This window comes from Saccopteryx leptura, chromosome 3, assembly GCF_036850995.1.
Source record: "Saccopteryx leptura isolate mSacLep1 chromosome 3, mSacLep1_pri_phased_curated, whole genome shotgun sequence".
Classification (NCBI taxonomy): Eukaryota; Metazoa; Chordata; class Mammalia; order Chiroptera; family Emballonuridae; genus Saccopteryx; species Saccopteryx leptura.
Genome location: NC_089505.1, coordinates 252966139 through 252981566, shown reverse-complemented (window position 1 = coordinate 252981566; position 15428 = coordinate 252966139). Strand labels below are relative to the sequence as shown.

The window sequence follows — 15428 nt, the reverse complement described above, 5'->3', positions numbered from 1 at the left end:
TGTCAGCTAGCAACAGCCTAGCAACAAAGAATTTGTTGACATATAGGAGGTGAATTTATAATTCTTGACTCTTGATCTGAAGAAACTTTTCACCAACCAGCTCATCTTTTAAAAGCAAGCCTTTAAGTGATAGTCCAACCTCTACTTCAGTATATCCAGTAACAGGGAGCTCACTGCTTTCTGCTTCAACCTATTGCCGGTTTTGAACAGCTTTTAGAGTTAACCAGTAGGTGAAATTTTTTGTTAACTTTCTGTATCCTTAGACTCCATCTCCCTTGATTTTCCCACACCTTAATTGATGAAATCACTTAAGGTTAAAGAAAATATGAACCTTTTCTCATTTTGAGCAAACTGTTTCTGTCTAGTGGAGACACAGCAAATGCATCTTTATTCTCAATCATCTTTTGTAAACTTGGATCCCGCAGATCCCCATTGGCACTGAGATCGAAGGAATGAATATTTTAGGATTGGTCCTTTTTGCCCTGATGTTAGGCGTGGCCCTGAAAAAACTAGGCCATGAAGGAGAAGAGCTCATTCGCTTCTTCAATGCCTTCAACGAGGCGACGATGGTGCTGGTGTCATGGATTATGTGGTGAGTATTGTCCCCTGGCTGCCTGCTCTCCCTCTTATTTCTCCTGCCACCCAGAAAAGAGCCCAGCTCTGCTGTTCTAGGTCACCCCTTGGTCACTACCTGGCCCAGGACTCTGGAGGTGGTTGATGCACCACCAGTTGGTCCTGGTAACAGGGTGTGATGGAGGTGGAGGTGGTTTCCCCTCTTGTCCAGGATCTCAGGGAATCAGGCATGTACCGTAGGCACCAGTCACTTCCTCAGCACCCACAGTGACCCCTCTGGTTCTATCCTCAGTGATCTAGTTACGGATTTTCACCATCTTCTCATATGTGATGCCCATATCATCTTGTGGAGCAATGAATTCTCTAAGTTTGCTATCTGCTTTATAAAATAAGGCTAATTTATCTTAATACTATAGACTTCAACCTTCAAAGGGGCCCCTTACTATTGTATTTCACAGCATGGAGGACAGCTCCATCTTCACCCTGCGCATATATAAACTTGAATGGTCCTTTTTTATTTTATATAAATGTTTCTATATGTAATATCAATGATAGTAATAGTTTAATTTTAAAAATTAGATTGATTTTTGGGTAAAAGGTAAAATTTGACCTGATCCCTCAAAGTTATCTCCCAGAAATCATACCAGTCAGCCTGGGACATTGAGGACCCAAGTCCCCAAGTCACTGGCTTGAGCGCAGGCTCAACTAGCTTGAGCGTAGGTTTGAGCACAGGATTATAGACTTGACCCCATGGTTGCTGGCTTGAGCCCTAAGGTTGCTGGCTTGAAGCCCACAGTCACTGGCTTGAGCCCAAGGTCACTGGCTTGGCTGGAGCCCTTGGTCAAGGCACATAAGAGAAAGCATCAATGAACAACTAAGGAGCCTTACCAGATGGTGGTGCAGTGGATAGAGTGTTGGACTGGGATGCGGAGGAACCAGGTTCGAGATCCCGAGGTCACCAGCTTGAGCACAGGCTCATCTGGTTTGAGCAAAAAAAAAAAAAAAAAAAGCTCAACAGCTTGGACCCAAGGTCGCTGGTTCCAGCAAGGGGTTACTCAGTCTGCTGAAGGCCCACGGTCAAGGCACATATGAGAAAGCAATCAATGAACAACTAAGGTGTCGCAACAAAAAACTGATGATTGATGCTTCTCATCTCTCTCCGTTCCTGTCTGTCTGTCCCTATCTATCCCTCTCTCTCTCACCCTTCCTGTCTGCCTATCCCTGTCTGTCCCCCTCTTTCCCTTTATCTCTCTTGGTAAAAAAAAAAAAAAGAAGAGAGAGAGAGAGAAAGAGAAATTATACCAGTTCCAATAGCAGCCCCTTATCAGCTTCCTCATGCTGTTTTTTCAAGCCAAATTTCTGTCGGTTTTAGCATCTACCCATTCATTATTGAGAAACTAGTTTATCCTCTCATGCACAAAGCATTTTCCTAATTATCAACCCTTAGCTATCGAAGAATTTGTCTCTCTCAGAGGGCACTGGGGTGGCACCAGCACTGATTTTAGGAGAGAAGCCTGGAACTGGCAGGAAAGTATGGAACTGAGTGGGAGTCCAAAGCCCCCACTGGCGGTGGTGATTTTGCTCAACCAAATTTTCTTCCTCAGCCAAACATTCCAGAGCCAGACTCTTACTGTTGCAAATGTAAAACTTCACTCCTGTAACCATTGTTCTGGGGAGAGAAGTAGATACTGAAAGGAGAAGGTGTTTTCATCATAGGTCCAGCTCCTTTCCTGGCTTATTTTTTTGGTTTAAAATCCTCCCATAGTTTGGATTAAAAGAACCTGCAAGAAAGTGATATTCCTGTATTAAGACATTTGTTTTCAATATGGAAACCATTCTATAATCATTCCTTCAATTTGATGTACTAGATACATGAGCAGGTATTTGGTAAGGCAGCCCCTGGGTCTAGCTGCAGTGGGAGACGTATTGCCTAGAAAGTGTATCTCACACAGATTTGGGGTTTAAAATGTCTTGCCTTGTTAAAGGATCTCAGCCAGGTATGGGACAGATCTTCAGTGGTAGCTCTTTCAGTTTTCTTTTTTTCACTAATTACCTACTCCAATATCAAAGCACCTGCCTCGTCTGCACTAGTCACAGAAATAACTTATCAGTGGATTAGTACAGTGTCAGCAAGCTGCCGGCCATACGGTCTCTCTCACAACTACCCAACTCTGCCATTATAGGACAGAAGCAATCAGACAATTTATATTCAGTTGAGTGTGGTTCCAACAAAACTCATAGTAAATCATCCACCAAACTACCCAGGGAGGAAAGAGAAAAAAAGGAGCCTTCTAAAAGTATTAGAAAATATAGGGTAGGGAAAGTCTTCCTAAACAAAATGCAAAAAGTGAGAGCCACAGAGCTGCTAAATTTAACTACATACATCAAAATATAAAATGTTTGGGCCCTGGCCGGTTGGCTCAGTGGTAGAGCGTCGGCCTGGTGTGCAGGAGTCCTGGGTTTGATTCCTGGTCAGGACACACAGGAGAGGCGCCCATCTGCTTCTCCACCCCTCCCCTTCTCCTTCCTCTCTGTCTCTCTCTTCCCCTCCCGCAGCCGAGGCTCCATTGGAGCAAAGATGGCCCGGGCGCTGAGGATGGCTCTGTGGCCTCTGCCTCAGGCACTGGAATGGCTCTGGTTGCAACAGAGCGACGCCCCAGAGGGGCAGAGTATCGCCCCCTGGTGGGCATGCTGGGTGGATCCCGGTCGGGCGCATGCGGGAGTCTGTCTGACTGCCTCCCCGTTTCCAGTTTCAGAAAAATGCAAAAATAAAATAAAATAAAATGTTTGCATGCAAAGATCCCCTGAACATAGTTACAAGACACTTGATGGAAAAAAGTGATGTGTATTTGCATATAGTATGTATGAATAAATACACATATACATGATCTCAAAATGTTAGTGTCCAAAGGCCTAGTACCATTTCACAAACTGCTTTTCTGTCTGCAATGAGATGTATAAGTAAATTGAGAATAAGTATTTAGAAACTTTCATAGCAGTTTCATATACTGTAACATCCAAGCACATGATCATTTTTCTAATACTTTATTTTTATTGTGTGTGTGTTTTTTTAGCTTTTTTATTTATTGATTTTTTAGAGAAAGGATAGAAAGAAAGGGGGCGGGGTGGGAAAAGCAGGAAGCATCAACTCATAGTGGTTACTTCTCCTATGTGCCTTGAACCAAGCAAGCCCAGGGTTTCAAACTGCTGACCTCAGCATTTAGGTCAGTGCTCTACCACAGGACAGGCTTTTATTGTCTTTTATAAGAATATTTGTCCATAACCAACGGAATAGAAATTAACTAGTCTATCACCAAAGATAGTTTGAGAAACACTAATATAGAGTTTTGATTACTGAAAAAGAAAAAAGACTGAATAAACTATTAGAAAAATGGGAAAAAGTGTATGAGCAGGCAGTTTGTGGACAGGGATACCTGAATGACCAACAAACATTAGAAATCAGAGACAGAAGTTTGGTTATATCGGGCATTGGTAAGGGTGAGGGAAGTTTCTCAAAGGACATTTAGGGCTGGATCATTCTTTCTGTGGGGCCTATCTTGTGCACAGTGGGATATTTAGCAGTATCTCTGGCCTCTAATTTGCTAAATACCAGTAACACTCCCTTCCCAAAGTTGTGATAACCAAAACTGTCTCCAGACATTGCCACATATCATCCTGGGGCAGAATCGTGCCCGGATGGGAACTAATGGAGCAGGGAAAGGATTATTCTCCTTGATAGCTAGTGGGAATGTGAATTGGAACAACCACTTTGGCGAGCCACTTGTTGGTATCTGCTAAAATTTCAAATACACATACCTCCTAACTCAGCACTTGCACTTTTCAGTGTACCTACCTAGAGCACACAGGCCTGCAGGACACAAAGAGGCCTGTCTGCAGCATTGTTTGTAATGATGAAAATCTGGAGCAATTTAAAAGGCCATCTGCAGGGCAACAGCAAAATAATCTGTAGTATTTTGGTTCTGAGAATAATATTTTAAAATAATGAAGTAAAGGTAGGAACAGCCAAATGTCCATTGACGAATGATTAACAAAATCGTGTGTGTGTTATTATTCTGGTGGTATAGTGGTTAAAGCATTGACCTAGAATGCTGAGGTCGCCAGTTCAAAACCCCAGGCTTGCCTGGTCAAGGCACATACAAGAAGCAACCACTATGAATTGATGCCTCCCGTTTATCCACCCATGTTTCTTTCTCTATCCTCTCTCTAAAATCAATAAATAAAATATTTTTTTTAAAAAGAAGGGATGAAATTCTGGCACATGCTACAGCACGGATGAACCTTAAAGAAAGGCTAAGTGAAATAAGCCAAACACAAAAGGACAAATACTGCATGATTCCATTTATAAGAGGCACCTACAATAGTCAAATTCATAGAGATGAAAAATAGAGCAGTGGTTACTAGGACAGGGGGTTATTGCTTGATGAATATATAGTTTTGGTTTGGAATGATGATAAAGTTCTGAATGTACTATACTTAATGGGCTAAACAATATGAATGTACTATACTTAATGGGCCCTAGCCAGTTGGCTCAGTGGTAAAGCATTGCCTGGCATTGTGGATGCCCTGGTTCAATTCACAGTCAGAGCACACAGAGAAGCGACCATTTGTTTCTCCACTGCTCTCCCTTCTCTCTCTCTCTCTTTCCCTCTTCTCCTCCCACAGCCATAGCTCAATTGATTTGAGCACATTGGCCCTGGGCACTGAGGATGGTTCCATGGAGCCTCCCTCTCAGGTGCTAAAAATAGTTCAGTTGCAAGCATGGCCACAGATGGGCAGAGCATTGGTCCCAGATGGGGCATACAGGAGTCTGTTCCTCTATCTCCCCTCCTCTCACTTGGAAAAGAAGACAAAAAAACAACAACAACAACAACAAAGAATGTACTTAATGCCACTAAACTGTACTCTTGAAATTATTAAAATGGTACATTACATGTTGTATTTATTTCACCACAGTTAAAAAACACATGCTGATGTAGATGTCTATGTATGGATTTGAAAAGATCTTCAAAATTCACAATATGGAGATAAAAATAGACATACAGATTTAAACACATACCTATATGTCTAAATGCATAGAAAGTAGAAGTGGTCATCTAAGGGGGGTCTGGCTTGAGGGTAGTGCCTAAAGAGGATTTTGGCCTAATCTATAATGTTTTAGTTTTTTGAAAGGAAAATATATTCATGTGTTACTATTGAATTTAAAATTTATAATACTGTTCAGAACATCTCTGGAAAAAAAACTCAGGAAACCAGTGACACTGGATTTCTCCAGAGAAGGTCACTGGTTGGTGCTTGGGGGACAGAGGTGGGAGACTTTACACTACTCACCCTGTGTACCCTTTGAAGTTTGAACTGCACTGCTCACAGAAATTAGGGGATCAGGGAACGAGCAGATACTCCAGTACCTTCAACCTTTGGTATAGTGCATTTTCATCAATGAAATAAAAGTTGGTTTTGCACCTCATTTGCATAGTTGAACAACTTTCTTTGATTTGTCGTTTGCTTTTCTCATGTTCTTGTTTAATAAAAAAAAATCAAATGCTTCTTTTTTTTATCACTTCATATGCATTTAGAAATATCCCCTAATGTTTGTGAGCAGTGTATGTGACCTTATTGTCTATATAATTAAAATTTACCAAACATGTCAATGGTTATAAAATTCTTCTTCAATTTATATTAAATTTAAAACAACTGACTTTTGTTCTTTGTAGCTCCCCTAATTTACTACTTCCCTTCCTTCTCATCCTGCCATTTAAAGAATCTTCACATTGCAAGGTGTTCTCAGAGGGTCATTGTTAATACCTTTTCCCACGGAATCAGGTTTTCCAAATCACAAAGAATTGAAACTTCACAAAAGTCCCAGCTTTGTCTCAATTCTGCAAAACAGGTGTTAGAAACAGTCTTTTGTGTTTCTAAGTTCTCAGAACAGGCCTGAGCAACACAGAAAGTCAAACTTCATTCCCAAAGGCTGTGATCTTGATAAGTTCCTTGCCCTTCCACTTGGGAACCCATGTGGTTGGTAGTATTCATTTGTTAAGAACATAGTATGTCCAAGGGGAAACAAGTCTGGGTTCTGTTCCTGACTCCATTACCCATGGTGATGTATCATGTTAATTTTACTCAGTTTCACAGCCTGTAAAATGGGTCTATCCCTTTCAGTTCCTCAGGATCATCCTGGGGGAAATGAAGACCACCTAATTAAAAGTCCCTGTGTTCTGTCAGGAAGGGCCTGCATCTCCTAGGCCCTTCATCACATCACTCCTTACTAACAAGTGCCCTGTGCTCATGCCCTAGGTATGTGCCTGTGGGCATCATGTTCCTGGTTGGAAGCAAGATTGTGGAAATGAAGGACATCATTCTGCTGGTGACCAGCCTTGGGAAATATATCTTTACATCTATACTGGGCCATTTTATTCATGGAGGAATTGTTCTGCCACTTATTTATTTTGTTTTCACACGGAAAAACCCATTCCGGTTCCTCTTGGGACTCCTCACCCCATTTGCGACAGCATTTGCCACCTGCTCCAGGTGAGTGGGTTTTGGGTGCCCTTGACAGCTCTGAGCCGTGTAAATATGAAACCAGGTGAGCCCAATGGTAGATGCACAACTGTCATCTTCACATATTTGAGTTCTTTGAAAGCTCTAAATTGGTCTTATCTTCTTTTTTGTATTGCCAGCCCCACAGCTCTTACAAAAATAGATTTCTAGGATTGCCAGAATGAGGAATTGCCTTATTTCTTCTTCTGGCTCCATGGTGATCAACCTGATCATTATTTAGCCCACAGGAACTATGGTTCTCATTCTAATTAGTAAGGCCTTTGCCTGAGTAAAAAAAAAAAAGGCAGCCACTTAACTCAAAATGCATTGTAGGGAAATTTCTAGAATGATACCTGTCCAATTCTCCCTCTGGATGCATGAATTAGAAAATAAGACCAAGACATCATGGTGAGGGGTGTGTGCTCAGTTCTCTAGGATTATCTAATTTAGCACAAAATATGCAGCTTGTTATTTCTGGAAAATTTCCCCCCAAAATGGGCTTTCCAAATACATGAAAGAAAACTTCCAAAGGATGGCAACACATTGTTTCATTCTCATGTCTAGATTTTGCCTCTCTACTGCGTGTTTCCTCCTGTCCTGAAGGACTATCGGTGTGAGCGGGTAGTGGTGGTAAAAGGATTTAGGGAGGACAGTTTCTGGCTTAGACAGAAACAAACTCACTTCTCAGCTGCACCAGCTGCCCTCTGGGAAGCCTGCAGAGGCAGCTGGAGAGAATGGGTCTTGTTTATCCCGTTATCTAGGAACCGAATTTACTCTTTCCAAATTCTCAGTGCCATTTCTGCTTCTTGGCCTAAAAGAACAACAAAAAAATCATAGTTTGCCTTCTACTTTTTGGAAGGGAAGAAATTCAAGAGAAGAGATGCACATGTGGAGGCAATAGTTCTTTGCTCTCTTGAGAACATTTTTTACCACAAGGCGATGTGTGGTTCTCAAGAAATTTGGTACAGGTGTGTGCAAGTAATATAACAGGTAAATCTAGGGAGTCAGATTTTGAATACCTGGGGAGTTGTCAAAACCCCATGTTGTGACACAAACTTTGAAACAATTCTGATTTTTCTTTTATTTCAAAGGGAGAAAGCTGGAAAGTAGGATGGTGCTAACGGTTCTGTTCCAGGGTCTGAGCCGAGTAATGTGTTCCTCTTGGAAGGACTCTTCTCACCTTTGGTTGTTTTTCCACTTCTAGCTCAGCAACCCTTCCTTCTATGATGAAGTGCATTGAAGAAAACAATGGTGTAGACAAGAGGATCAGCAGGTTTATTCTCCCCATCGGGGCCACTGTGAACATGGATGGGGCAGCCATCTTCCAGTGTGTGGCCGCGGTGTTCATTGCCCAGCTCAACAATGTAGAACTGAGAGCAGGACAGATTTTCACGATTCTGTGAGTTCATTGTTATTTCCTTCCTTGTTAGGCCTGGGTCAAAACTTTAAAACTTGAGGTATTTCTTCGGATTTCCTTTGAAAAACCTCACAAATACCAATTTTGCCAGGACTCCGGTGTCCTCATTGATGAAATGAGGACAGCATGAATTCGTTACTTGGAAGGGTGGATCCTGTCGGGCAGAATCTTGGGTTATATGGTTTTGGTTTCTAAGCCATGGTTGCCATGTTCTGCATTTCTCTGTATCCCTTCATGCACTGTGTTAATGGCTGACCCTGCTGTGACATCTCCTAGGGTGACGGCCACGGCATCCAGTGTGGGAGCAGCAGGCGTGCCAGCTGGGGGGGTTCTCACCATCGCCATTATCCTGGAGGCCATCGGGCTGCCCACTCATGATCTCTCTCTGATCCTGGCCGTGGACTGGATTGTGTAAGTAGCAAGTCATAAGGGCATCAAACAAAAGAGTCTGTATTGCGCTCCCTAGGAGTTGGCACTCCGCTGGACCTGAGGGATGAGGAGGAACTTCATGTGCTCCCTGCCCTGTGAAGGAGCCCGCAGTCGAGCTGGCAAGACAAAATTTAGAGCTAGGAAATATTAAACAACCTGAGAGTTAGATTCCCATGAATGCCTGTGAAATATCATTACCAAGAACTTGCTTAGAGCATCCAGGAAAGTGTGGGTCTAAGGCCCAGGCTGGGCCCCCAGTGCCGGCCCAGAGGGGCACAAAAGGGTGTGGAAATTGTTGGCTGCATAGATGTCATAGCCTTTGGTGTGGTGAGCCTTTGAGAATGATAATCCTTGGCCTGAAATGTCCAAAGAGTGATTTCTGTGAGGGGAAACAAAATGAACCCAGCTAATGGGAAGGCCTGGGCTTAGGCTCAGGGGAGGAGGTGTTAGGAAGGGGGTGTGGGCCAGACCGCCATCAGCAGGCCTCCACTAAAGACTCAAAGAGTTTCTGAGTGTTAATTCCTTGAGTTGCACAGGAACTTTTTCAGGTATAAACAATACCTATTTTATAGGGAAGGGTAGCTAAGCCACTAGTTTTAGACGGTGGAGCATATGGATAAGAAAATGAGCCCTAGAACCCAGGGACCTGGGTTCAAATCCTAGCTTTGCCACTTACTAGTTGTGTGATAGGACTGTTCTGTGCTTTCTTTGTCCAATTACCTGTGAAATGGGGATAATACTAGAACCTGCACCAGAGTTGTGATGGAGATTGAGTTTGCAGATGCACAGCGCATGGATTTCCAGGCACATGGGAAATCATTCAGGAAGCATTAGTAAAGAAAGACACTGCTGATCAGGCTAGCCAGAGGTGAGCATGAGAACATCTAAACACTGAGGCCCAGCACTGGACTTGGCTCCACCCTCTGTGGTTGGGAATAGTGGCTTCCAACCTTCTCTCTTTAATTTTATTTATTTATTTTGTGACAGAGAGAGTCAGAGAGAGGGACAGGCAGGAAGGGAGAGAGATGAGAAGCATTAATTCTTCGTTGCGGCACCTTAGTTGTTCATTGATTGCTTTCTTATATGTGCCTTGACCAGGGGGCTACAGCAGACTAAGTGACCCTTTACTTGAGCCAGCGACCTTGGGCTCAAGCTGATGAGCTTTTGCTCAAACCAGATGAACCCGTGCTCAAGCTGGCGACCTCAGGGTCTCGAACCTGGGTCCTCCATATCCCAGTCTAACACTCTATCCACTGCACCACCACCTGGTCAGGCCTCCAACCTTCTCTCTTAAGCCCCGGAAACTTGAAGGGGCTCCTCAGAATCCTTATGGCTCCTCAGAGCAATGAGGGTGAAATGTGCAGCCAAGACCTGCATTGTCCAGAGAACTTATCAGAGGGAACTCAGCCCCTGAGCTGGTGAGTTGGACTGAACCAGAGTGGAGGGTCAGGGGTCAGCAGTCCATCTCCTTGCCCATCCACATGGAGAAAGCAAGCATTTAAGAGGTGCTCAGCCAGGAACAGGGAAATAGGGCACCAGATGAGTTTCCCAGTAGAGACCTGAAGTCACAAGAGCCCTCCACCTCCCTCCGGCCCCTGGTTCCACAGCAGTGCCCTCAAGCAAGTTCACATTTTTTTCCATCTGTTCAAAAATGGGCACAGTAAGGCCCTGGCCGGTTGGCTCAGTGGTAGAGCGTCGGCCTGGCGTGCAGGAGTCCCGGGTTCGATTCCCGGCCAGGGCACACAGGAGAAGTGCCCATCTGCTTCTCCACCCCTCCCCCTCTCCTTCCTCTCTGTCTCTCTCTTCCCCTCCCACTGCCAAGGCTCCATTGGAGCCAAGTTTGCCCGGGCACTAGAATGGCTCTGATTGTGGCAGAGCAATGCCCCAACATGGGCAGAGCATCGCCCCCTGGTGGGCATACCGGGTAGATCCTGGTCGGGCGCTTGCAGGAGTCTCTCTGACTGCCTCCCCGTTTCCAACTTCGGAAAAATACAAAAAAAAATTTAATTTAATTTAATTTAAAAAATGGGCACAGTACATCCTCTGAGCTTACAGGAAGAGAAGATGGTTATTTGCTTAATCTATGGGTAAACAAGCTTCTGGAAAGGACAGTGCTATTTGCCATGAGGTGGTGTTGCCAGCAGCCATGGCGTGCATGTGAAGATTGATGTTCAGCAGAGATGCAATGTTGAAGTGAGTTAGGAGGAAAGCTGGACACAAGAGCAGATCTACACTGTCATCCATCCCAGTTATGTGTGATTTTAGATAATGGTGTCTGTTATACCCAACATACCTGCCCAGGAGGTAGACTATAAGAAAACGATCAAAATATTGGTACTGATTCACTCAGTTGGGAAGTGTGGGTGGGTGACTTTTGTTTTCTTCTTTATACTTATCTCTTTTTTCCCAGGTTTTCTACAATGAGAATATATTACTTTCATAAGAGAACAAAATATTTAAAGGAATCAATTTAGAGTAAAGCAAGGCCTTGTACCCTTAGCAGCATGCTCTCCGAGACCCAGCAGGCTCCTCGGGGTTGCAGCTTCCCCATGGCCTCAGCCTCCTGTGATCCGGCCCCCCCAGCTCCCGGTGGCGTTGGCTGTAACGCCTACTCCTTTTTTCCCCACCAGGGACCGTACCACCACCGTGGTAAATGTGGAGGGGGACGCCCTGGGTGCGGGCATTCTCCACTACCTGAATCAGAAGGCAGTGAAGAAAGGGGAGCAGGAACTGAGCGAGGTGAAAGTGGAAGCCATCCCCAACTGCAAGTCAGAAGAGGAGACGTCACCGCTGGTGACACACCAGAACCCCGCTTGCTCTGCTGCCAGCGCCCCGGAACTAGAATCCAAGGAGTCTGTTCTGTGATGAGGCTGGGCTTCGGGCTTGCCTGCCAGCAGCGGTACCTGCCCCGTCGATTCTAGACACCACTGGACACCAGGCGCCGCCCACCACCCTCATGGACTTTAGCCTCCTGGGCAATGCGTTGGCTCAATCACCAGTTTGAGGATCACTTCTCAGCAGAGGCATCAGGCTTCCCAACCAGAACTGGTTCCTGAGGACGAGGACACTCTGACTTTCAGCTTGATCCCTGTCTAGGTGCAACCAGGCTCTATTTGAAACATTCCCTCGAGCCGCCAGACTCGGGGAAACAACAGGTTTGCAGGGACCTAGTGGTCAAAGCTTGGGAAAATGCAGATGTGCGCTTTATTGCTCCCAGTCACTCTGCATTGGGTACTTTCCAGGCAAACCTAGTGGGGTTAGTCATCTGTCACATTGCCTTGGGTGCCATAGTAATTGGAAAACTTTCCAAATTCTTAGCCTCGGCTGGAATTCGCTGAGCTGGGTCTCAAGGTGTTAAGAGTTTGTGCTACAACCATGTGTGACTGGCTTCTGGTTCAAGGGTTGCTGCTGGGCTGGAGGTGCTGTATGTTGTCAAGTTAGAAATACTCCCGACATGGTAGCGCTGCTGGGTTCTCTGGTCAGTGGCATTAAGTAAACAATGTAAAGTCTGAGGTCAAAAAAAGGAGGGTGAATGCAGCCTACAGGGGGACAGGAAGCAACCTAACCAGTACAGGACACACACACATACACACACACACGCACACGCACACACACACACACACACACACACACACACACACACGACAGTTGTCCTCATTCTTATCCCAGGCCTGGGGAAGTTCTTAGCTTCTGTGACCTGGGCTCTGACAACACTGTAGCTTTCCTCCTGTCCATTCTGATTTGGGGAGGTATATGGTCATCACATTCAAGACCCTGGTTGGTTTATCAATCTATTATTTTAATTCAACTAGACCCTCCCTAAAATGCTACAAAATATTCTGGCAAAAATAAAATAAATAAATAAATACAAGTTAAAAAAATGCAAACCCACTCACTAACTAGGTGGGCTCCCTTTCGCAGGTCCCAGCCCCCCTGGCTTTAGCCGACTTTCCAGACTTGGTTTTCTTTCCTGCCAGTACGTCAGAGTTTAAAATTCTAAGTCCACGTTCCTCCAGGCCCCTCCTGGCTTGGTTGGACCACGTGAGGGGTCTTTATAGAGAAGACCAGTGTAGCCAGTGACAGGGAAGGCCTCAAAGGCACAAGACTGCTGTGTCACTGTGGCCGTTGGTGTAGATCACGGGGTGACCTGCAGCGAGTCCTGAGGCCTCACTTGACCCCGTTTATAAAATGGGACTGATGTCACCTGCCTCTTACCTACCTCAGAGGGGCTTGGTGAGGCAAACTGAGTGAATCTGTGAAGACAACCATTTCACTTCTTGGCTCTCAAGTGCGAACACCCCTCTGCTCCTCTTATTTTTACCTAAGTGACGCCTTTCTCCACAGAGGCCTCCATCTCCCGGTGGAGACAGCTTTTATGAGCAGGCCTTTGTTCTCTGTGTGCAGTAGCCACTTTTATGCCATTCCTTCTGTTTGTAGTCCCTTGATAGCATCGAAGGCAGGCTCTTCCTGATGTCCTTCAAGTGTTCACAGATTAGCCACCTCACCTTTTACTGCATTTCATGGTACCCAACGTTGCTGTGACTCCCCGACCCAGGCACCATTTCTGCCACCCCACATCGGGTCATCAAAGCTCCCAAACTCTCACCCTCATTCATTCCTTTGTTTTCCCTGTTGCTACGGTTTTGCTGTCACTCGGACCCTACAGAAGGGAACACGCCATTATGATGTGTGTCCCATTGCAATGAGTATGGGTGGATGGGACAGAAACACTCAAGTTCCTCCATTTTAAAGTCAGAAGGGGTGGGGTGGGGGAGAGCCATGGGACCCAGAGATGACCCAGCTTCCTCCAAATCTGTAAGCCAGCTAAGCCACTCCCATCTCCTGTGAAGCCTGGAGTGGCCAGCAACTGAGCTGAGAGGTTCCTGGAAACCTTGACCCTCTGGCTAGAACTGCTGCTCCGCTTGTTTTCAAAGGGAAAGATAATCACAGTGATTTCAAACTGAAAATGAACGTTCACTGCTTTTCAGGCTTTAGTATATTTCATCTTTTCCCCCTTCCACATATGTGTGTGAGTGTATGCACATATATATATGTGTATATGTATATATATGTGTGTGTGTGTGTGTATGCACATATATATGTGTGTATATGTATATATGTGTGTGTGAGTGTATGCACATATATATATGTGTATATATATACATGTGTGTGTGTGAGTGTATGCACATATATATGTGTATATATATACATGTGTGTGTGTATGCACATATATATGTGTGTATATGTATATATATGTGTATGTGTATATGTGTATAGATATATAGTTTTGGCTCCAATACAAGCAAGTCTGAGTTTGGATAGAGGTGAACTAACTGCAAGTTGTGTGGCTTTGGTATTCTGATTTTCCTGTTTCTAATGGTGAATTTCACAAAATGTGGAAATCAGAGCTGGGTAGTAAGACCCAGTGACCGCACATTGTCCGTGCTGGACCTGGACATGCAGTCGGAGAGTGCCGGGGCCTCAAGAAGGTTCTTCCACACACAGTCCGATGGCGACCACTCCCCTCCCCCAGGAGGGAGAAGGTGCCGATTCTCTCCCTGTCCCTCAGACCACAGGAGGAATCAGACCAGGAGTGACCCAGCTGGGGAAATCCCACTTCCTCATTGCCTGAAGCTGTCTTCCCCCACTATTCCCTTGTAACACAGTCTTAAATACTGTTCGAGTGCTGTTCATCTCTAACTGTTTAGTATATGTGACATTTGCCTTAAACATAGCAGTCTTCAAAAATGAATACAGTATTTCTACTGGGATCTACATGTTCCTTTATTCCTTTCTTTTGTTTTGAAAGGGCATACACTAGTAGAGCTCTTACTAGGAAATGGCCTGTGGGTGATTCAGTTGATTTATTTTTTTCTAGCTTTTAGCCGTCACGACCCCCTGAGGCAGGATAGGCCTGCTCAGGTGGGCAAAGCTACTGTGGGCCCAGCACAGATTTGCCTTGCAGCTGGTGATGTCCAGCTGCTTCTGGGTGCCTCCCGTTCAACAAGTGAGCAATTTGGCCACATACCTCCACAAAGTAAGTCTTGTTAGGACAACTAGGTCAACAGGCCTTAACTGAGCATCTACTATAAGCCAAGAGCCAAGCTCCATAGAATTATTCAGAAAATCCCTGCATCAGGCAAATTGCTCATGCCTCTACCATGGTCACCGCCACACCCACCCCATTCTTTTATATAATCCCATTGCCAGTGACACCATGTTTATGCACAATTAGGGAATTTAGGAGCCTCTTATAATATGATAATCCTATAAACCAGGGGTCTGGAACCCTTTTGGCTGAGAGAGCCATGAACACCACATATTTTAAAATGTAATTCCATGAGAGCCATACAACGACCCGTGTACGTTATGCATTATCCAATAAAAATTTGGTGTTGTCCCAGAGGACAGCTGTGATTGGCTCCAGCCACCCGCAACCATGAACATGAGC

At 44.9% G+C, this 15428-nt stretch overlaps 1 protein-coding gene across 1 annotated transcript in view; it reads left to right on the top strand.

The window, feature by feature from the left end:
* SLC1A4 (solute carrier family 1 member 4) overlaps window positions 1–12577 on the top strand; it is a 38212-nt gene extending 25635 nt beyond the window's left edge. The window contains exons 4-8 of the mRNA XM_066378146.1: window positions 426–592; window positions 6889–7122; window positions 8336–8530; window positions 8825–8959; window positions 11608–12577. Of these exons, the coding sequence (XP_066234243.1) occupies window positions 426–592; window positions 6889–7122; window positions 8336–8530; window positions 8825–8959; window positions 11608–11842 (966 nt within the window). The 3' untranslated portion in view covers window positions 11843–12577. The remainder of the gene's footprint in view (window positions 1–425; window positions 593–6888; window positions 7123–8335; window positions 8531–8824; window positions 8960–11607) is intronic.
* Window positions 12578–15428: the final 2851 nt, after the last annotated feature.